A 23,025-nucleotide genomic window follows, 5' to 3' on the forward strand; every position below is an offset into this window, starting at 1 on the left:
ATGGGGAAAGTTCAGTCTTTCCCCATTGTGAACACAGTCTTGCTTAGCTCTGTAACTGAATCGTCTTTCCAATTTTTTAGTTAATTCTAAAAGTTAGGGGTTGTTGTTGTTTTTTTGGATTTTTGTTTGTAGTTTTTGGTTTTTTTCGTTTGTCTTTTTTTTTTTTTAAACTAAACTATGCTTCCTACATTTCTCTAATTATTAGATAATATATGAGTCATATGTAGCATACTAGATCTTTTCCCGTGGTAGAAGTGTTTTTATTACGAAAAAAAATATTCCTAAGTTACAGCTGACTGTTTCACAAATGCAACTTTTATAAACCTTTATCCTTTGGCATTTCCTGAGCTAATGTGTCAGTGTTCTGAGGATTCACATCTGGCTTTGTTGGTCACGTAAGCTTACAGTGCATGCAACTTTCAGTATCTACAGTCTGGCCTAAGATTTATAAAATAATTGGGTGGGAGATCTCCTGAAAACTACTGTAATGTCACCTTTGTCTACCAAGTCACAATTAGAGTCCTGAAGAAAAGGTAATCGTCAAAATGAAATTTAAAAAAAACCCACAATGTAATTATTTTAATGTTGTGATGAAAGCCTTTTGTCTCATTTCTAGGCAAAACTTGACTGAATTAACTAGAAATTTTTTCTTTCATCCTCAGTTAGAAAGTATATTAAGATCAGTGGAAATTTCACATGCAAAACTCTATTTTCACTGCAGAAAATCTTTGGAGATTACTGAAGCAATCTATATGAGAAAGAATACAAAAGTAATGATCTTGAAAGTGCTTAATCCAGCAGATATTTTCAAAGGATGTTTAGCACAGGCATATGGCATTGCCCTCTACATAAGTTGTGATGCTGCTCAGTGCTCTCCTTTATAACCCAGAGAGGGAATTGATTGCTGATATTACTGTTCTATCCCCAGCTCGGTGACCAGAATACCAATACAAAATATCGAAATCCTCTTTTCAGTTTTCTGTCTTTCTTGAGGCACATAGAAAAACTGTTTTCCCACCTCCTAGCAGGGAGCCCAAAACACTAAGCCATTCTGGGTTTCACTGGCTGCTCAATTTTCTGAAGCTGTGGCTGTGTGCAATCTCAGTACACTAAAAAGAGAACATCATGAGTTATATGTCTTTATAGCTTTGTGGTTTGGATTCTCACACAGGTTTTTAATTCCTATGCTGAGGACTGTTTATATATTTTACAAGAAATACTAATTAGAAAAAATGCTTTGCAAATCCAAGTCCTTGGACCATATACAAAAACGTAGGTGTCCTCTCTTTGGGGGAGTGACCACAAGGCAGCATGCTGCTTGTGGCTTTTGCTACATGTCATGAGTGCTAGTATGCTCTATAGCCAAAATGCTGACAACAGCTCATATACAAAATTTTCGGCAAAAAAGTCAGTGGAAGGAAGCATTCAGAAAATAAATATGTTTTTAAGACTGAAGAGACAGGAGGGCATTGTAACTTTATTTCCAAGCACAGAAGGCAGCATAAAACATTGTGGCTTACAGCCAGGGCTGTGAGAAAGAGATGACAGGAGCAATTAGGGATTAGAGATGGCTCAAGCTGCAAAAATTGGATCTGGATTAAGACTTCAGGGACCCCAGGATTGGTTTGAAGTTGCTCACATATGTGTCTGTGGTTTTGGCTTGAGACAATTTTTAGTTAGAAGAGAGGATAAAAGGACAACTACAACAGCAATAAAGAAGTGTAGGATGAAATGAAGCAATGGAAGCAGTGACAGCAAATATGAAAAAGGAAAATGACTATTACTTCAGCATGAATGAGGACATGGAGTACAGGGAAGACAGGAGCGGAGAGCTAATACTGCTTTTAAAAAAAAGAAAAAAGGATAGCTGCACTTCTGTGGATGAGCTATAGGGCTATGAGAGAGGTGCTGAGGCCCTGAAATGAAGCTACATATGTCAGTCATTTGAGAGCTGCAGAGCTATGTGGGATCATTATGGTAAAGACAGTGTTTGATTGCTGCCTACCTGATTTCCAACCAATCCAGCTGATTTTACCATGGATTTAGCCTTTGCTGTCTACACATAGGTAATAGGCAGGAGCCCGAAAAGCCCTGAGAGAATTCAATAGGGGTCTGGGTTTGATGGGAAAGAGATGAGAATGAAACAACAAAATTGAGAATTGAGGTGTAAAATGAACCATTGCAGTATGCCTACAACTTTTGGGAAGGCAAAGAATCACCAATATTAGATTACTCGTTCTTTAGAAGCAGAGACTTCAGCTGCCCATTTGAATGTGAAGTTCTGATTAAGGAGTTTTTTGTTGAATCATAGTATGTAAACAAATAAAAGTGCCACTCAGTTTAAGCTTAATATTTATGTGAGATTAAGATGTTTATAGAAAGGAGGCAGTGAAAAGAGACTGATATTTAGTAGTTGATAGTGTTACCTTCCACCTCACTGCACATGGAGGCATAGCAGAGGTCCAGGATTCATTGTGTGTGCAACGGCTTAATCTACATTTCCTCAAAAAGGATCCTTCTCAGAACCTTTCCATCATTTCTGTTATAGTTTTGAAAGTGAGATTTAAGAGCTCTGAACCGGCAGAGATCCAGATTTTTTTTTTCAATGGATTGAAACTAAAAAATTTTTGGATTTAAAGCCTAGCTGTAGATATTGGAACAACGCAGAAAGATCTCTCTGTGCTCAAGGACAAATGAACTGTAGGTGTGCAGGTTTTAGGTGACAATGACTTCTTCAGTACTATGATTCTTGAGCTTGGGTCTAATTTATTTCTTCACTTTCGCATATGTTTTTACCGAAAAAACCCAAAACACTAGAAATCAGTGGGGTTGTTTTTCCATTTAATGTACTGTGAGATAGTACATTGAAGGAAACACGTGGAAAGAAAAGAACTACCACTATCATACTTCCCAGAACTGTAGATCGTATTGCTTGAGGTAGGGACGCCTGGAGGTAGTGTAACTGAGCATGAGCAGCTTTTCCCCATAACGACACTCAAGTTTCTTACTGACATTTGCAGAATTGCATGGATCATGTTTAATGAGGACTTTGCTGTGTTTAGAACACTTTCGTTACTGGGTTAGGCACCACTTATCTTTTAAAACCTACTTTTAAAAACCTTTTGTTAGGGCACATCTTCCTTTTGTTGACTGACACACTAGGAAAGACATTGCAACAATATAAGCAAAAGTAGGAATTTTCCTGATAAAGTAATTTAGGACCCTGTTTCTTTTCCAACTATGTCTTTTTCCAAAAATACAAAGATAATATTACCATAAAAGAACATCAATACTCCAGCAAAATCCCTACCTTCTTTTAAGTCAGTAGGAGTTTCACCATTGGCCTAAAATTTGTGCAGGATTTTCTTGTGGGTCATTGGGATTAAAGACAGAAATAGTACTCCAACTGGTTACTTCAGCTGTAGAATGACTCAAGGCCCCTGCTGATTCCCTCATGCTGGCATTACTGTGAGAACCAGAACTGAGAAGACTATCTGTGGCTTTACACATGAAGCTCTGGATAATGTTTCATCTCTTTACTTAAGCATCTATGAATGCATGAGCTGACCCTTATTAATAAAGTTATGTATTTTGAGGTAGCAAAATAGGGAGGGTTTTATGGAAAAAAGGAAACCTTTGCATTGTTGCACTTTGCTTGGGGACTTCAGAGTGAACAGGTGAAGGTGGAAACACTACTAACAAGAAATCCTCAAGTAGTTGTCTGAACTACATGGTTAATTTGAGTCATCCAGAATACAAAAAAAAAAAAAAAAAAAAAAACCAAACAAAGTTCAAAAGTAGCAAAATGCTGCTAGGCAATTACCAAATTCTTCTGTTCAGAATGAAGTTTCATAGAGGAATAAGAAGTGACATTTAACTAATAAATCATAAATATTAGTCTTTTATAAGATGATCTTTCATGTGATCTTCCTTTAACAGTACTTTTTATCTCAGTTCAGAACTATAAAAGCTGAACTGGAACAAAAAAAAGGGTACTTCTAATATGAAATTAAAGTACCTGCCTGCATAGTAAGGATTGCTTATTGAATTTAAATTCTTCTTCATCTTCTAACTTAATTCATAATGTCTCTTTCATTAGAACAAGCCCTTGGAATTGCAGGTCTTAATTTATAATTTAAAGGAATTGCTAGGATAGGGATGGGAATTCAGCCTCACTGATTTTTAGCTTGATCTTGTTTCCACTTTGTAAGAGAACTGGTGAGTGTGGTCTCAGGACTCTTTCACCAGTGCTCTGCACATCTGATGTTCATGCTTGGAGTTATTAAACTTTAGATAATTGGCTATGTGGGTGACAAGAGTAATTAGTCTCAAGAACAAGACCAGTACTGAATGGAGATGACTGTTTAAGTTGTAGGCTTGGACAACCTGGGCACTTCTTAAGGTTTGGCAACTGCCTTATAGTCTGCAGAGCACCTCTGTAATGCCTGCTGAGGCAGGCACCACTCCTCAAGCTTTTGCATGTCCCTGTGCGCATCCAGCCCCACTTTCATTAACATGAATAGGGAGACTGTTCCCAGCATGTCTGTTTGTGGAAATCACCAGCTGAATGAAGGATTTCTTGAGCCTTTTTTGATAATTTTTAAGCTTCCTCTGAGAGTCAAGAGCCAGAATGGGAGAGGTTGTTTCTGAGGGCACAAGACCTCAGAATTTCAGAATTAAATTTCAGAAATATTCTGGAGTCTCATTTTTCATGTTTGAAAATTAGACATTTGTAGGAAATGTAGGTGGTACAGCAAGAAGAGTTTGGGGAGGGTTCTGTGGACCTTTTGTAGATAGAAGTTTGCTTTATTAATTCAAATAAACATATTTTAGTGATCCTTTTCATCACTAGAATTCTTACTGACAGCTGCCACAAAATAGTAGTAGCAGATAATCCATCACACATTGCAGATTTTGAAATAATTTCTCTCTTAGCCATCATCATGTAAGTCTTTCCAGTAGTGGCTTGGATGTGCAAGTATTCATGACAATGTGAAAGTTAAGTTTGTCTGTTCCTTTAAACAGGATATTTTGACACACAAATATTGTAAAATCTGATCTACAGATAGAGGTCACTGTCCAGACACAGAGTGTAAGGTTTAGTGATGAACTGTGTATCTGTAGATGTATAAGAAGGAATGCTCTATAAAATGACTCTACAGCTTCGCTTAAATCAATTGATGCATCAGTTATTTCATTTCAGGCATGTGATTTAAAAAAAGCCCACACACAATGATACATAAATGTCAATCTAACTACTTTTTCCCTAGTATGACTGAGTACAGAGTAGATGTACTACACAGTTCATTACAGTTGAAATAGTAACTGTTTGTGTATAAATAAGATCTTTGTAATAGCTTGTATCAGTTTGAATTTTTATGCATTATTACTATTATTTAAGAAGATTTTTTGCTAGAGTTATACAGTTGTAATTTATTAACTTACTTGGGAAATATTATGCAGCCAGGATGCCATATGTACGCTGAAATTTATCATGGTAGGTAACTTTTTTTTTTCCAAATTATACAGCACATCTCTATAATTTTTAATAAAAACATTACTTTTTTTCTTTTTTAAAGACTAATATGTATTTGAATGTGGCACAGCAATGTTCAGTCTAATCAGCTTAGGAGCTATTTTAGAATATAATTCCAATTTGTTTTCATACATTAGCTATGATGGAAAACTGAGGTATGCAGCTATGTATTTCTATTAGATGTATGAATTTGTCTTTTTGTTGTCCAATTATTTAAAAAGTGAGTAATAATGATTAAAAATATAGCTAGTAGCTGCAAAGCTGTTTGATGAATCCTCTAGAAAGGGTGCATTTGTCAGCTTGCAGAAGCCCGCTTATGATACTTGCAGTATGTCCTTCTGACTTTGGAATGAGCTTGGAATTCACAATCCCATTGAAACAGGGCAACTTTTGCAGACAAAGTGCCTTGAGAAGGAAGGATAGGAAATTAATATGACCGTGAAACACTGATGTAAAAACATCAACCAGATGAAGGGAAAAAAGGGAAATTTTCTCCAGCACAGAGAAATGTATAATTCAACTGCAAAACTTGATGTTATCATCTGACAGGGAAGTGATCTTTAACATAGAAGATTAGACAGCAAATCAGCCAAACCCATCTGTTATGACATTTGGTTTCCTTAAGATCCATATTCTCTGCAAGTTCATAGAACTGGCTCAAGTTACCAGGAATGAACTATATTATGAGTAACACACAAATGTTGCTCTAATCACTGGACCATTTGAAGAAAACTAATTTTAAAACTTTATTAACATACTTATTGCTGGCAACTAATAGTTTTAAGGTAATTAATAAAATTAGTCTTGTGAACAATAGCAATTACCAACAGATGGGCAGTTACTTACAAAAATATTATGTTGGGAGCTTTTTGGGACATTGTAGAAGTGTTGCTCTTACTGCAGTGTTTTTAGTTTTGTACTACTTTGTATATATCTGATGCAATATCTGTGCCATTAATTTGCCATTATGAAAATTGCATAAGAAATAAAAAGAGACTTTCAAGTTATGTGAATGAGTCATTTCAAAAACCACTGTTTTTCTGAATTTAGTTCAAGACAGCCCACACCAGGGTGAATGCAGAGTATATCAACATCTGTAAAAGATCTTGAGTCTGATGAATTTGTTAGTCTTTAAAACATTTGTCTGTCTGTAGAGAATACTGATCTTTGATTTCCAAAAGCTGGGCTTTTTTTTTCCCCCCCTCTAACTATATGAGGCATAAAAAGAGAAACTTCAAGGAGGATTTAACACATTACTTTATAACAGGATTTATCTCCTTTTTTTTTTTTATCTGCACCTTTTTTCCTATTCTGGGAATTCTTTGGAGAAAACCAGTTGGGTTTTAATCCTGCAAACATGTATTAACATGTTAAACAGTGTGCACATGGGTGGTCACTCAGTTTTGTAAGGCTAAGCCAATGAGAAAAAATTTGCTGAACTGCAAAGAATAACCAAGAATATCTCCTGACCTTCAAAGATATAGCTTAGGCCAGGTGTCTCACTAAACAAAAGCTCTTAAATGTTGCAGAATCTTTGCCTGCAAGTGGGTAAACTAGCACATGGTCTAACACCTATTTTGATTTCATGGATGTTGTGAATGTGGAGAGGAGAAAATTATTCTGTAAAAGACATCAGATTGGCAATTTCACCAAAGAACTCCAATTACCACGATTTGAACTGCAATTAGTAAACCTTAGTCTTAAGAAAATGAAACAGCACTTCTTCTCTGGGTCTGCAGATGAAAGCATTGTGAACAGCACGGAGGCGGCAGCTGAGACATCAACATGCATTCAGGGACAAGGTGAGGGTTACCGTGGCACGGTCAACACCATATGGAGTGGAATCCAGTGCCAGCGGTGGGACTCCCAGTTTCCTCACCAGCACAACATCACTCCCGAGAACTTCAAGTGCAAGTGAGTAGAGACATGTGGGTATTACTGCAGTGGGAAAAGAGCTTAGTTTTCAAATGTTTAGAAACTCATGCCACCAAAGTAGACCATAGGATCCCTGTCCCTGCTCTGCGACCTGATTCACTCTACTTGCTGATGCTGAAAACCATATGAACATGGGAAAAACAGTTTTTCAGGTCTCAAAATATTAGTTCTAGATGAACTTGTGAAACTGTAGGGTTTTTTATGAACTTTTTCTTCAAGCATGTATTCACCAATTTAATTGATTGTGAAGCGTATGGATGTTTTCCAGACTGGGATCTGAATCCCAATAGTGCTGGTACATTACTATTGTTTTTCTTTCATGGACGTAAGTACTTATTCACAGTTTGGTTACTGACTTTAACTTAATATGTTCTAATTGTTACCTAAGTGTAATCTCCTTGGTAATACTTGACATTTATAATATTTGACAACACTTCTTTTATTTTCCATCTTTTTAATCCTCTTTCTGTCTCATTACTAATGTACTTGCATGAATAGGACTGCTTTTACCTGAAGGACCACTGGTCATCCAACCTTTCTGTACAGTTCATAAACTTCCAGGATGTGAATAATCTACTTATTTTAGGCAGTTACCTTAATCGTGCTCTTTTTTCAGTCCTTTTTTCACTGAACATAGAGGAAACCTAGCTGACCAGCATGGACCCAAAGCCCAGTTTGTACTAAATGTCTTTATTGACGGCTAAATATCCAGCTGGGCTTGTGCTGGAATTTAATAGTGTGGATCTTTCAAGGTAAAGAAAAGATTCCAGTCTGAGTCTGGATTACCTTTCTAACAATAGCTTGTTTGAGCAAAATAGTTAGGTTTGTTGTCTTAATCCCTTCACTACTATTGTTCAGTTTATTGATCAAATACTGTGCATTGTAACACATCTACTGAAAATGTAACAACCATCATTGCAATGGAAAATAGGACTGATCCTGAGCCGCCTCCTGTCAATCTTAGGACCACCTTGAATTTACGTGGAAGTTAGTGCTTGAGCCTGATCCCACAGGTTGTTCTCAGACAAACCACCACTTAAACCAATTTGTGCTGTACCTATGTAACGCTGCTGCAGGAGTAGGCCCTCATGCAGTTTTGACAATGTTCCTAGCAGTGTAGATGGGCTAACAATATAAGGACTGCTTATTCAGCTGAAGCTTGAGAGTGTAGTGGCTATTCAGGCCAATATCTTGAGTAAAATCAATAGAACCACTGGTATGACTGTTCAAAACTCACATGAGTAAGAATTACAGTGTTGGGCCCATTTTTTCCATAGTCTTTTATCAGTAAATGCTGCAGATGGAAAAATACAGTGAAATATGGACATGCACAGAACATGGCAACAACTGTCAGGAGATGGGAAAATAAAACTTATATTTAAGAGGTTTGACTATTTCATGCAAGCTGCGAGAGACATTTAAAGATGTTCCCTTGTGACTAACTTTTACTTTAAAAGTAACAGCTGTATAGAATTTCCACATACAATTTTTTGTATTCCAAGATTCCGTTTCTTAAATGAATCACTGACAGTCTACAGGACTCTCTTTCTCTAAACTCAGCAGAACTATTCAAAGTACAGGGAATTTTAAGCACTTTGGTAATGTTTGTATTTAAAAGTACTTGTAATGGATTGCAGGTGTATCCAATGTCAGCTTGCACACAAATTTTGATGGAGAATCCTGAATAAAAATAAGCTATATTGAAAATATTGTTAATCTTCAAATGAAATCTTATATCCAGTCAAAACATAGGTCCACTGAAAAAGAATTCCCATAACCATATTCTTATTACAATTACTAGATTTTTCTGGACACTGTGTTCTTACTGGCTCCTCATCTCCTTGCACTTGACACTGATCAATAACATACAGAACTTAAGGAGTCTATATTATTGCTAATTCATAATAAAAAGCAATAGAATGCATCAGTGGTTTTAGGTTATCCCTGTTGTGAGCTAACATATTTATTTTTATAGGGATTTGAGGGAGAACTACTGCCGAAATCCAGATGGATCTGAATCACCTTGGTGTTTTACCACTGACCCAAACATCCGTATTGGTTATTGCTCCCAGATTCCTAAGTGCGATGTATCAAATGAACAAGGTAACAGAGGGAAGGGTGATAACGTGATTTTAAGTGAATGCTGTACTGTTCCGAACGCAGATAGGCAGGCTTGAAAACTGGAGAAGTTGGTCTCGGTACATCTGTATTACACCTGTGTAGTTCTGCTTTGGCTTTATTTGCATACTTGGGATTCATCATGGTGTAAATGAGATTCGTTTCTCAGTTCATGTTTCGATTCCAGAAGGGAAAACTGCAGCAAAGATTTGTTATAGGATCTGATTTTTAGACAAGGTGAATCTCTGTGCCATTTTATATTAGCTGGAGATCTGCTCTACTGTCTCACCTTTCTTAGTTTGAAAGGCCTTTTTCCAGAGCTGAGATTATTTCCTTCGTTCACAGTCTTTTTATAATTGCATATGGTGCCACCACAAGCGATTTTTAAAGTTTATTTTTTTCATATATCCCCTTGTCTAAAAGGAGTTGAGCTGAAAAAAACACGTGGGACTTCCGTCTTAGCTTCAAACTGTTACCTCTGCCTGTAAAGTCCACTCTGAGTCTTCAGGCAAATGTTGTTTTTCCCATGAGGTCTTGGTATTACTCTAAGGAATATTATTACATCTTGAGAACTGATGTCAATCGTAGCATAAACTGAGGCTAAGACCTCAGACCTACAATCCTACATCAGGCTGCGTTAAGATCTCCATCTTTAAATTTTAGCCACCTTTCCTCTTAAAATTTGAAAGAGTTGCAGTAGCAAGAGTTCTGTCAGAGAAAGGATTAAACTTTGACTTTGATTCTGTATTTTTTGTAAAGTATCAATTATCAGAAAGTAAAAATACTGATGAATATGAAATGAAATGCTTTATACAAAAAGTCTTTATAGTAGTGATCATTTTAAACAATCCTCCTGAAAAGTCTCAAAAAGGCTTGTGATAAAAGCTTATGAATTAAACATGACTTCTGCTGGAGTGAACAGACAAGTTTTTGAATTACATTAAAATTAAAGTGATGTTGATTTTTTGATTTTGCCAAAGTACAACTTAAGTCTAGAATTATATACTGTTGCCAGTATCCAGAATCTACACAAAGGTAAGTTGTTTCAAATAGGCTGAGTGCCTGTTTTTTGAGGAAGGAGTATTAAGGGGGCATTTTTGTTTTGTTTTGTATAAAACAGCTCCTGACAACTTTTAGAATATTCTGTGTGACCCTTCTAAATTAACCCTAAACTAACAATTTATGAAAGAAATGTTCCTAGTTTATCTAAGTAAGGCAAAACTTAAAATGTTACTGTGTTGAGAATGAAGGTCTCAAGCAGATTATGTATCTAAATTTGAAAACTTTCTCCCATTTTCTTTCTGATTTGATTTCTACAGTTGTCTGATTTATATTGTATAGTGTTTGTTAAATATAACACTTGTGTTTAATTACTTGGATTACTGATGGAAAGGAAGAGTTTTCTTTTCAATGTTGCACAATCACCCTCCACTTCTTTTTGTCTCAACATTCTTATTCAGATTGTTATCGTGGCAATGGCAAGAGTTACATGGGAAATCTATCCAAGACAAGATTTGGGCTAACTTGCTCCACATGGGACAAGAATATTGAAGACTTACGTAGGTGTGTACATACGAAACAGAAAGAGATGGTTCAGTGAGTCCTAAATAAACACTGCCTCCAGATGGCATCTCTTTTTCTTCTGCAGTGATTCAAAAACAGCCCCTTATGCCCTGGAGCTTTAATATCTTTTTTTTCTTCTTTTTTTTTTTCCTTTTTTTTTCTCTCGGTGTTTAAATATATTACGCAACATGTCTTTGTTCAGGCTAACCACTAATTGCAGGCTTTGGGATGTTTCTTAGTGTTTAGTTTACTGGCCTGGTTTACCCCATCTTTGTCTTTGCAAGTTTTGTTCTATGAGAGGATAGCAGGAATAAAGCAGGAAATGGTTATCTCATCAATCTGATCTCATAGCTCATGCTGCTTCAAGCAAGAGGTTGGACTTGAAACCACCTAAGGTCCCTTGCAGCCTGAAATTGAATCTGGAGTCTATGATCTAATGACACTGACATTAAATGCCATTAAAGCGACTTGCAATTTCTGTTGTTTATCTTTACTTTGGCTTCATATCCAAGTAACGGAAATGGCAAGTTACTTTAATTTATTTGTTAAAGTAAAAATGAATCAGCAGTAAGTACAAAAGAAGTTGTGAGTTTCCAAGACTTTTTCAATCATGCCAGGATCTTCAGTGTTGTCTTTGCTGGTTCAGAACAGTAGATTAATAAATCTCAGGAGTGACAAGAACAATGACTTCCAGGTACCGCACAAAGACAGAGGTTCATTAAAAATGTTGCTATGTATGAGATATTACACACATTAGTGGCCCGGATGGAAACAGTTTGCCTTTGTTTTCCTTTAGTTTCTGAAGTCGATGTGATTATGTGTATATTACTTTTGGTACTTGTTCTTGAGATAATGCTCATGATCACCACAGTCATAGTGCCCAACATATTAGCCATTGTCCTCTGGAATTTAGCTGTCCCTGATTCCTGCTGTTGACTTGATGCTCAGTCAGGCAAAGGCATGTAAGTCACTAAGTCAGCCTTTGGGGAAGCTGTATTGCAAAAGGCAGACTTCAGTGGCACTGTCTGGAATTACCAGCTGGACTATATGTGGTTTTCCCTACACAGGGTCAGAGACAGCATATATATTCCAGTGTCCTGTCCATGTCAGGGAGGCAGAGGTTTAAGTTCATGACTTCTGAGAGCTCTGATAAGTCTTCAACTAGCTGTGAATGAGACAGCTTGAATCAACTGGATGCTTGATGCAATTGCCTTCATATAATCTTGAGCACAGAACAGTCTTTCTTCTCTTACTCCCACAAATTTTTCACCTGGGAACTTCTTTGGGGAGTTATCTGTCTCACTTCAGCAGTTACTCTTGTTATGGATGTGCTAGAAGCAGCATGCATGGTTGGTTATGAACTAAAAGGGCAGTGCAGCTGTAACTTAGGAAGCCTGTATGCTTTTGTCTGACAAGCCAGAAATAAACAGCTTGCTCTGCTTCAGATTGTCACCCCAAACGTTCACCTTTAAAGTGCCTTGTGTAGGTTTGCAACTTAGGTGACCTATCACTGCAGTTTGTCTGAGCCGTTCATCCCTCTCCTTGCCTGCTGCTCACTCTTGCTAACTTTCTTGTATTTGTCTTTCCTTTACCTGAGATTCAGCTTTCTTTGCAGATTCAGTGTTCCCTTGTACTAACGGTTAATCTGCAGGGAGAAGCGTACCTGTGCTCACAGAGAGGCCTGCAGGTTTGCTGAGGGCAACACAGACGCTCTTCTAATCAGCGTAAAGATCCCTCTTCAGGGTACCCAGGGATTTTAGCTTGAGTGAGAGATCTAGAAACCTCCCAGCTGTCCAATGGACACAGTGCTTAAAATACCAACCAGAGGAAACTTGGACCCAGATCCAGCAAATATTTGGGTCTCATCTTCCCTTTGATTTTAACCAGCCCTAAACCCTGACCTGTAGGCTTCTCAATCAGCTAATATTACAATGTGAAGCAAAGTAACATTTAACCTTTGAAAATTTGGGCTATAGTATAAAGCTTTTCAGCACTTTGAATTTTTTTTTCCCTGTAGGCATATACAAATATTCAGAGAACCAGATGTTAGTAAACTGAAGAAAAACTATTGCCGCAATCCAGATGATGATTTTCATGGTCCCTGGTGTTACACAGATGATCCTCTCGTTCCCTGGGATTACTGCCCTATTTCTCGATGTAAGTACTTGGTATGCCTCAGGCATTGTCAACTGTGCAGTCCCAGTGAAGCCATGGTGTCACATGCATATGCATACCTTTCTGTTGTCACTTGTGGCAGCAGAAAATGTGTAATTCTATCAAGAATCAATTGTGCATGACTGAGAAGGAATGGACAGAAACTGCTTGTGCAATATATGAAGAAGGGGACCTTTTCCTTGACCAGCTTGGAGATTTCAAGGCTTATTTATACAGCAGGGGCATAAAAGGGCTATTACAGATGGTCAAACATTTTCCAACAGATCTAGCTATTGAATGAGGGCTGGACGGAGACAAAGAATTGTCTAGTGGTCAGAATGCTGGCTGTGGCCTCAAGAAACCGAGGGACAGTTATCTTCTGTGCTACAAGTCTTTTTATGTGATCTGTATTTCTTTGTAAAGTTAGGATAACTCGTTATATATATGCTGAAGTGTATATGTGCTATATAGATTAGATTCTGCTTTCGGATGTTTATGGGATGATTTAACTCCTGGCAAGAATTAGGAACATCACTCCTCCAAAGTTGCATGTTAAAATCTAAATAGCTTAAATAAACAGAATTAAAAATCCTAGGGAATTCAGTAATAAATTGACGTTAAGTGAAAAAAAAATAGATTTATGCCGAAAAATGTGCAATTCACATTTATGTTCAAAATTTTTCTCTTCAATTCTTATTTCTAAATCACTGTGCTGTATATCCTGGGAGAACATTTAAATGGTAAAACAGGCTTTTGAATGCATGTCTGTGATCTCTTGAGATTAAGGATAATGTTACATTCATTCCTAGCAACAATCTGCTGCATTTCCTCATAGTCTGAACTGCAGCATCTCTAAGAGGTGATATTTGAAGTCTCAGGTGATATTTTGGCATCTATGTGAAGAGTAAACAAACTGTGCAAAAGTTTATTTGTGTCAATGTAGATAAAGAACAACAGCTGAAGAAATATAAATTTTATTCATTCACTCTGAGTTCATTGTCTGGATCTATGAATTCCTAAGGAAATATTCACAGAAAACATTTGTAGGGTATACAGCAATGGTGAGTATTATTATTTCTGGAATCAAACTCCAGAGCTGGAATATGTTTGTTTTGCAATTGTAACTTGTATGGACTAGTATTAAACTACCAGTAGCTCATTCAGGTACCGATAACCAGCTTAACCAGTACAGACAAAATGCTGGCAGTTCCCAAGTGTACTTACTTGGTGCCTTTAACTGGTCTCTTCAAACTGCACTATACATATATATATTTACTCTATTCAATTTTCGATGTGTTTTAATTTTGTATTATGGCTATCTTATGTGTCTGTCTAGGTGAAGGTGATACAACTCCTACTACAACCAGTTTGGATGGTAAGTAAATTTGCAGATGCACTGTGCAGTGCACGTATTGTATCCTCTAAGACTAGTCATTTCTTTCCAATTGGGAACCAAGAGAAAGATCAGTTAAAGACACAAAAAAATGATACAGCTTGGGAAAAATTGCTTTTAGAAGAGGAAAATGTAGACTAGCTTTATTATACTCCTTTATCTGTTCTCACTGTCCTGTGTTGCCAGTGGTGAGATATGGTAATGATTTTCAATGTTTGTTTTAAACTATGTAAATCTCAAAAATCTATTTGAATATATGTATCTTATATTCCCTATGAATATTTATATAGACTGACCCAGCTTCAGTGAAGTAGTTTTGATGCTCTAGAAATATAATTCATTAGCGCAGGAAAGTTAATCTGCAATAAATATTGATCTTCTTGTGGTCCTTATGTGCAACTGTACAGGTTTCCTACCGCTGTTTTTAGTAAAATGTGATCTCTGGACCTGCTTTCAGATACTGTCATTCCTTGTGCCTCAACAAAACATTTGAGAGTTGTAAATGGAATCCCAACACAAACTAACGAAGGATGGGTGGTTAGTTTGACATACAGGTAACTATCACTGTGATTAGAAAGACAGTACTTCTACTAGGATATTTGTTTTGGAACTGTAGAAGATGTTGACCATAATAAGAATACTTCTAGATTGCAGTTAAATTCTGTAAAAGCAGAAAATCGAGATTCCTGGAACATCAGGTGATTCCACAGTATTCACTCTGTCAGTGAAATATTTATTATTTGATTATCACTAACTTACACACATGAGCTTGCAAAGCATTCATAGCGTTCTGCTCTTTCAATTAGCTACTGCAGACCTTTTCATAACATTGGCTTAGCATCCAGCATTTAACTATTTATTTTAGAGGCTATTACAAAAAAAATTGAGTTTCATATCAATATTTTCATTTTAACAGCAGTGTCATATTTAGCTTTCTGCTCATATCATTGCATGCAATTGAAATGTATTCTGTATTAAAAAAATAAGCAGGGAAATCCTTTTCATTCTGTAAAACAAGACTCTAACATGTACAGCTGGAAATGTGTATTACATTATGGCAGATCTTACTTTGCTACTGTGTAAAAGCCAGAACACAGAATTACTGTTTCTTACGTTCATTACTCTGGTTCATAACTCATCAGCTGGAAGCATGAATCATTAATGTATAACAGGAGATATATCTCATGCATCAGCCCTGTATCTTCCATCATGAAAAAAAATTGTAAAAAAATGTCTTTTTTGTCTGCTGGTACAGACTAAAGTACAGCTCACTTCTATTAGCTTATGATTCGTCATCTCTTAAAACTGTGTTGTAAAGTAGGTCTTAAATGAAAAATTGGAGTAAAGGAAAAGTTGAAATGCCTATTTTCTACATTGTTCATTGCTAGAGAAATTCTGGGGGTCCTTCCCATCCTTGATAATCTTTGCACCTTATGAGCTCCAATCAGAACTAGACCCTTCTGAAAGTCTATCAGGTGGTCCTGAAAGACATTTCTAGAGGAACACCACTCTATTCCTAGACTAAATATCCATATAAGTGGGCTGAATCACTCTCTGGAAAAGCTTATCTTTCCACTATTTTTAAAGCAGTCTTGATGTTTGAGGAAATTTTAGACAGGTAAGGTGAATTACATCTGGGTACCTAAATTTAAATAGCTGATATTAAGGTAGTTGAGCCTGGATTTTGTGTTATGCAACAAAATTCCATTAAGCAGATGAGTGCTTAAATGATTGCAGATTATTTTATAAAAAAGGGATTCCTGGAATTCTCCAGCAGCAAAATATATTTTTAAGTACTACATGTGGGCATAAAAACGTAGTTTTATTTTGTATTGTTACCAAGGAAGCAAATAGAATGTTGTCTGAAACAAAATCTTAATGACTTCAGGACTTTCTGCAAAAAGCTAACTGTACACCTCAAAATAGAATTGCCCTGTCTGAATGGTAAAAGCCTAGTGATACTTAGAAATTTGTATTCATATTTGGCAGGCAAGACCCACCTCTGAATGTTAAATTAATCAATGGCATATTTTCTTATATATCCAATCCAAATTCTGTTATCAGGTATATTTATGTATATTTGGATGAATTTCATCTATTTCATGGAATCATCTCTGAATTTTTACCACATTTAAATAATAAGTTTCACCTTCCTGTGTGTACTAGGCAATCTTCTAAAGCAGATGATGCGATCTTGTAAATTCCTTTTGATAATTAGTGATGTAAACATAATATGCAAGAACATATTTATACCCCTGATTGTGACATTTTTATAACAAAACTGGGCAGAATCTATATTTTAAGAAGAATCCATCCTTTTGGACCAGATATTTTGTTCCTCAACCAAAATACAATAAAAAAAAAAAAAAAAAAAAAAAGAGGAGACAAACATCTGTGTTATTCTGCTGTCTTTGAACTCCATATAGAGTCTGGGCTCCTTCCAGCAGTTCTTTGCAAAGCTTTGAACATTTGTGTAATTTGAATTTATAAATTGTGAGATTTTAAGCTTTTCCCAAATTGCTGACAATTCTGATTCACTTTCCAAAGAACTGCAGAAAATAAATGTGATTTTGGAGGCACAAAGAAGGAAACTAATTAATCTGCATTCCACAGTCATCTTTATTTTTGAAAGAACTGCCATGCTTAATTGCTTTAATTTTACTTGATATATTATGCTGCAGGTTTTCTATAATCACATGTAGGATGTCATACATTGCAGATTGTTTCCAACTGAAGTATGTGGGGACAGAAATCTCACAGGGCTGGTAATCAAATAGGAACTCTCCACCTCAGGGTCAATGTTTGAATAATACCTACATGAATAATGACCAAATTTTGTTTACATCTGGTGGCAGTTTGGGGACTTGCTTGAATGTTTCAGTCCAGTTCCTGTTACAAAAGGCAAGATTTAGCTTGCCTTTTTTTTTTTTTTTTTTTTTAAATTAAGTCCCTTATTATAAATTCAACTTTGAAACCACTAAATGAACAGAGTAACTGAATTTCTCTTTCCTCTTGGTTTATACACATTGGAGTAAATCTCTGCAAGGTCATGCTACTATAAGTGTTGAAGCTGTAGAGCTAAGGGACAGAGACGTTTTCGCAGGCTGTCAGTCAGCCACCTTTCACCAGCAAACATACTGGGGAGCAAAAGTACTCTTTAAAGATTTTGACTACGTAGAAACTAACACTATAACTTTTTTTTTAATTTGTCTTCTTTTTTGTCTCCAGGAATAAGCATATCTGTGGAGGTACTTTGGTAAAGGAAGAGTGGGTTCTAACAGCAAGGCAGTGCTTCCCTTCTCGGTACAGTAGTCTGTAGCTTTGCAATATTGAAATACATCTATTTTCGGGAACTTATCAGCACATTTCTTCAACTTAAATGCAACATTCTTCCCTCCTGTTTGGCTTTAGCACTGCTTTACTGATGTAAAAGTCCTGTGGGACCTTGGTATTTTCTGTTATTATTGTTGTTAATCTAAAAGAGCTCTGGCTATGTTACATAGAAGTATAAATATGTTTTCCAAGTGTAATGGTTAGACAATTGCCTCTTTATGAAAATAATCTCATGCTTCTGCTTAATTGGACAGAATAAAATAGAAAACTTGGGTAAATGTCAAAAAGTTCAAAGGTTTTACTGTCCAAGGATCTAAATGTTTGGATACTATTAGGAAAAAAAAAATAGATTTTAGTAACAGTTAAAGATAAAATTATGTAGTGGCTTCAGACCAAAAACTTACATCCGAGCATGTTGATTTTGGAATAGCAGTTGGCAGCATAAACCCATTTCTGGTGAAGAGTAATAGTTAAGATCTTCTAGCATAATCATATCAAGCAGAGTTTTTTGAGTTATTTTATTATACACTCAATAAAATCCTAACCAACTTTGCCTTATTTAGGTACAAAGATTTGAAAGACTACAAAGCCTGGCTTGGAGTCCATAATATCAAAGGAAAGGGAGAGGAGAAGCATAGACAAGTTCTGAATATCTCCCAGTTGGTATATGGCCCTGCAGGGTCAGATTTGGTCTTACTGAAACTTAGCAGGTTAGTAGTTGTTATTGCCAATTCCTGGATTTTCAACTGATGAATGAGATTCTTCCTAAATAAGATTTGCAAATTCAGTTCTCTACTGTCTCTGATACTGCAGATGATGTCTCCATGGGGTAAGCTTCCAGTTGTAAGAAATTTTACTTGATATATGCAGAGATGCAGGTTCATCTACCTTGCTCAGAAAACAGATGTTACTTCTGAAAAATCGTGCCTACAGTTTTTTTCCTGATAACCAAGTTTAGGTTTGTTGGGAGGTTTTTTCTGTTGAGTTTATTTCTTTTTTTTTTTTAAAAAAAAAAACAACCCACATTGACTAGTGTATGGTTTTAATTTATAGAATAAGCACCAGATTGTAATTGAGATCCTTGTGTATATATGAGCTTTCAAACTTTCTCCATATTAGCAAAACTGTATATTCAAATGAAATGCCATCATTACTTACTTTTAAGATGAAAACCCGAGTTAAATAGCATTAAAATGGTGACAGCATTTCAAAAAATCTTTTGACAGTTAACAGCTGTAGCACAAAAAATAGGCAGAAGTATCCATCATATTCTTCAAAGGTGGAAAAGAAAGGAAAAGAATTGGCACAGTTTTTCATTGCTGTGGTCTATAATAGATTTAACATCATTTTAAAGATACATTTTAGAAGGTTAAGTAAAATCCATTATATTTATTATTTGTTTTCTCTTTTCAGACCTGCCATATTGACAAATTTTGTAGAAATAATCCGATTGCCCATTTCTGGATGTACCATTCCAGAGAAGACCAGTTGCAGTGTTTATGGATGGGGATACACTGGATGTAAGAAACTATTTTTAAAAACTAAATGAATACGTTGACAGCTTACTTCCTCTTGTCATATAGGTGAGGCTGCTGGTATTGCCTGATGCCACGGTTGTCCAACATTTTTTGTTATAAAATATAGTGTTAATTTTTTTCTACATTTGTAAATCTTCGAGCATTTTATCGAAGATCACTTAGATCATTTAATATGAAATATTTTCTACTAGTCCATTTTTTTTTGTTTGTTTGTTTCAGTGACAGGCAAAATGATTCAAACATTTCAAAGAATGAACTAGAGAAAAATATTGTTCTACGTGTTTAAAAAATCTGGCAGAATATTTTTTGCAGAGTTTTAACCCTTTTTAGAAAAATTCCGATTCATCTATTTGAGCAGTCTCTTTCTGTATCCAAAGCAAGCTGCCCTGTGGAAAAACTAATACAGAATCATATAATCAAAGGTATAATTAACATACACAAAGACAGTGAACTAAGGATGCACAGGCAGCCCTAAGTCTGGCATTTCCTAACTTCTGAGTACTTGACTTTGCAACCTTACTAATGTTTATTAAACACAGTTTTTGTGTGAAGTAAATACAAATATGTGGGAGAACAGACATTTATTTAGTCTGGTAAATACTATATCTGGCTAATTATGTGTTGATGATAAAGTTAATAGCTGCCAGTTGACAATGATTACTCCAATAATTACTGTGCTCAAATGTCATTTTGCCACAGACCCTGAGTAAGCACCAGCAACATACTCACGCTGTCCTGGAAGCAGAGCAGAAACTAGACTGCAATTCTGAGGCTCTCTTCCTTGTAACCATTACTCCGCATTTCTTTGTGGGTGGCAAGTAATCCATACCAGCCCTCTCCCAGATGACTGCCTTTGATGTTCCCAGCATGGCCATATTAGCCATCCTCTGGGGGGAATGGCTGTCTGGGGGACAGGGAAGTCAGGCTGGAGCACGGTGCAGCATCACAGGAAAGCTTAGCTTAAGAGAACTGATAAGGAATTCGCAATGTTGTGGGGTTATGTAATACAGTAAATACATAACATCTGTCATCCAAGGACTTTGTGCTATATTTTATGCACTACTTAATAGAATCCTCACAGCATCCTTGTCAGGGAAGGAAGAAGTGTTACATCTATTTTTTTGTATTCAAGAAAGCAGGATAACAATTCAGTGAAGGGTAAGCTTGGCATTTTCTTTTGATGGCTGTGCAGGGAACAGGCAGGTCCAGGCCCTTTATTTATCTTTGCAGCTTGTACAGGCTTGTCTTTCGACATGTAGAACAAGAACAAGCTCCACAGGGCTCCTGCTTCCTGACCTTCACACTGATGAATGGAGATTGCACAAAGCTGTGGCTCTGCCCTTGCAGGCACAAAGTCATTCAGTGTAGCTGAGCCAGCACAGAAGGAGAAAAACTCTGCTCTGCTACAGTATTTTTCAAGTCACACGTCCTTCCCTAGGCCATGGCAGGCACTGTTTACACATTAACTTGTGTTTAAGGCAGGGAGCAAAATCCTCACTCCACTGATGGGAGTGACACCATTCTGAGGCTCACTCTTTCTGATTCCTATGACGTGATGGGACAAGCTGGTGGTGGATTGTGGAGTAAACCCAGCTACCCAGTCCTTTCTTCTAATACAAAAAACTTCTCCAGATATTCTCAGAAAACTGAACAAACATGCACACCAAATAAATTTCTTGCAAATCCTGATTGTAGCAAATATAAGAAATCCAAAAGACAAATGCATGACAACAGTGAGGTTGGACAAAAACGGAGAGAAAGTACAATAACTGAAGTTACATGAGGAAGTTTATCCAGACTGCATCTTCAAGTTTTTTGTGTTTTTTTTTTTTTTCCCTAAAATAGAATAAAGTTCTCATTCTCTTTTCAATCCTAGTAATTAACTATGATGGCCTTCTCCGGGTAGCAAACCTGTTTATTTTGGGAAATGAGAAATGCAACCAATATCTCAAAGGGAAGATCATTGTGAATGAGTCAGAAATCTGTGCTGTAGCTGAAACCATCGGTGCTGGGCCTTGTGAGGTAAATATTACATTTCCTAATACATTCTTAGGAGCCATCAACCTGGCCATTTCTTTCCCAGAAATAATTTTCTAGAGTTTTTTATAATTATTCTCTCTGCATTAAACTTGTACACAAAAAATTATTTTAATCTTTTGTGTTGGAAAATGATTGTGTTTCTAGTGATCTATTTTCTGCCAGAGTGCAGGAAGATGTTCCTGTGCTTCAGTTCACTGTACCAACACACCAATAAAGGATTTACATGAACATTAAATATACTCATGAGACAAAACACTTTTGTAGACTGAGATAAATTTGTGTTCTGTATAATAAGGGCTAAAGTGGGCTGTGTGCTAAAACAGCAGTATATTTTGATTGAGTAGAAAGTAAAGGCTGGGGCAAATTTAACTGCTTACTTAGATGAAGACATGCATGCAAAATACAAAGTCACTGCTCAACAAAGTTGATAAAGTTATGAAGGAAGGAGAAAGATTCAAAAACATACTGAGTTCAGTATTAGTCAGAAGGCTGGAGCATTTGGTCTCCCTAATCAAGCCTGAGCAACATATCAATGAGGTCAGGAGAACTACTTCAGTGAAAGTATAGTTTGATACAGTTGTTTTGCTTGGGACTAGTTTTGATGATGGAGAAAAGACATCTGAGGAGAAATGCTCAGATGTAATGGAAATAAATGTAAATCATTTATTACAGGAAGATATCATTTTTTGTGTGGAAAATCTGCCTGGTGAGGTGATGTCTAGAAGGAAGGCAGTTATGAGTATTATTATTCATTTAATATCTGGAGTAGAATAGATGATTTCCTAATACTGATGTTAACCAAGAAGTGAAGTTTTCCCTACCCAGGTACTACCAAAGCATGCGGAAAATGAGGTCTTCATCAGGCTGATGCCTCTTCTGTTTATTATTAATATTCCAAAGGATCATTTTGTTACTGCAAAGTAGTTTCTTCAAAATCAAATATTTAATCATAAATGAGCTCTTAGACATGTCAAGGCTTATAAATGAAACATCTGCATGGAAGTCTGCTGGGAATCCTGCACTTTGTTTTCCCCTGCAAGAAGAAATGGACTGAATTAATATTAGCAATCAGTCTTAATCACTGCATGGTTTCCTGCTCCCTGAGTTCCCCTTTGAAGCAACTTTCCTCAGCAGAGAACAGGCAGAGAAACAAAATCAGATTGGCAGGTGAAACTCCACTCCTGAAAGTGTTTTATGAGCTGCTCTGACGGTACTGACATAGTTCATTGTTCATGTGGGAACTAATCTGCTGTCAGTCAGAAAAAAAAACCCAAACCAAATAAAGGTCAAGCATTGTTTTTTCCCTGGTGATCTGGAGAGAATACAATGCTAATTGTCAGCTTTTATTTTTTTAAACGTCTCACTCTCCGATAGGAACATTTACTGTCTAGTTTTGCAGCTAGTTTGCTAGGTTC

The 23,025-nt window shown here is 36.5% G+C and overlaps 1 protein-coding gene across 1 annotated transcript in view; it reads left to right on the forward strand.

The window, feature by feature from the left end:
- Window positions 1-23,025, forward strand: part of HGF (hepatocyte growth factor) — a 44,236-nt gene that overhangs the window by 19,745 nt on the left and 1,466 nt on the right. Inside the window, exons 7-16 of the mRNA XM_075144460.1 lie at window positions 7,276-7,450; window positions 9,447-9,574; window positions 11,050-11,152; window positions 13,170-13,309; window positions 14,643-14,681; window positions 15,157-15,253; window positions 17,928-18,002; window positions 18,596-18,742; window positions 19,446-19,552; window positions 21,447-21,592. Of these exons, the coding sequence (XP_075000561.1) occupies window positions 7,276-7,450; window positions 9,447-9,574; window positions 11,050-11,152; window positions 13,170-13,309; window positions 14,643-14,681; window positions 15,157-15,253; window positions 17,928-18,002; window positions 18,596-18,742; window positions 19,446-19,552; window positions 21,447-21,592 (1,157 nt within the window). The remainder of the gene's footprint in view (window positions 1-7,275; window positions 7,451-9,446; window positions 9,575-11,049; window positions 11,153-13,169; window positions 13,310-14,642; window positions 14,682-15,156; window positions 15,254-17,927; window positions 18,003-18,595; window positions 18,743-19,445; window positions 19,553-21,446; window positions 21,593-23,025) is intronic.

Source organism: Calonectris borealis, chromosome 1, assembly GCF_964195595.1.
Source record: "Calonectris borealis chromosome 1, bCalBor7.hap1.2, whole genome shotgun sequence".
NCBI classification, from domain to species: Eukaryota; Metazoa; Chordata; class Aves; order Procellariiformes; family Procellariidae; genus Calonectris; species Calonectris borealis.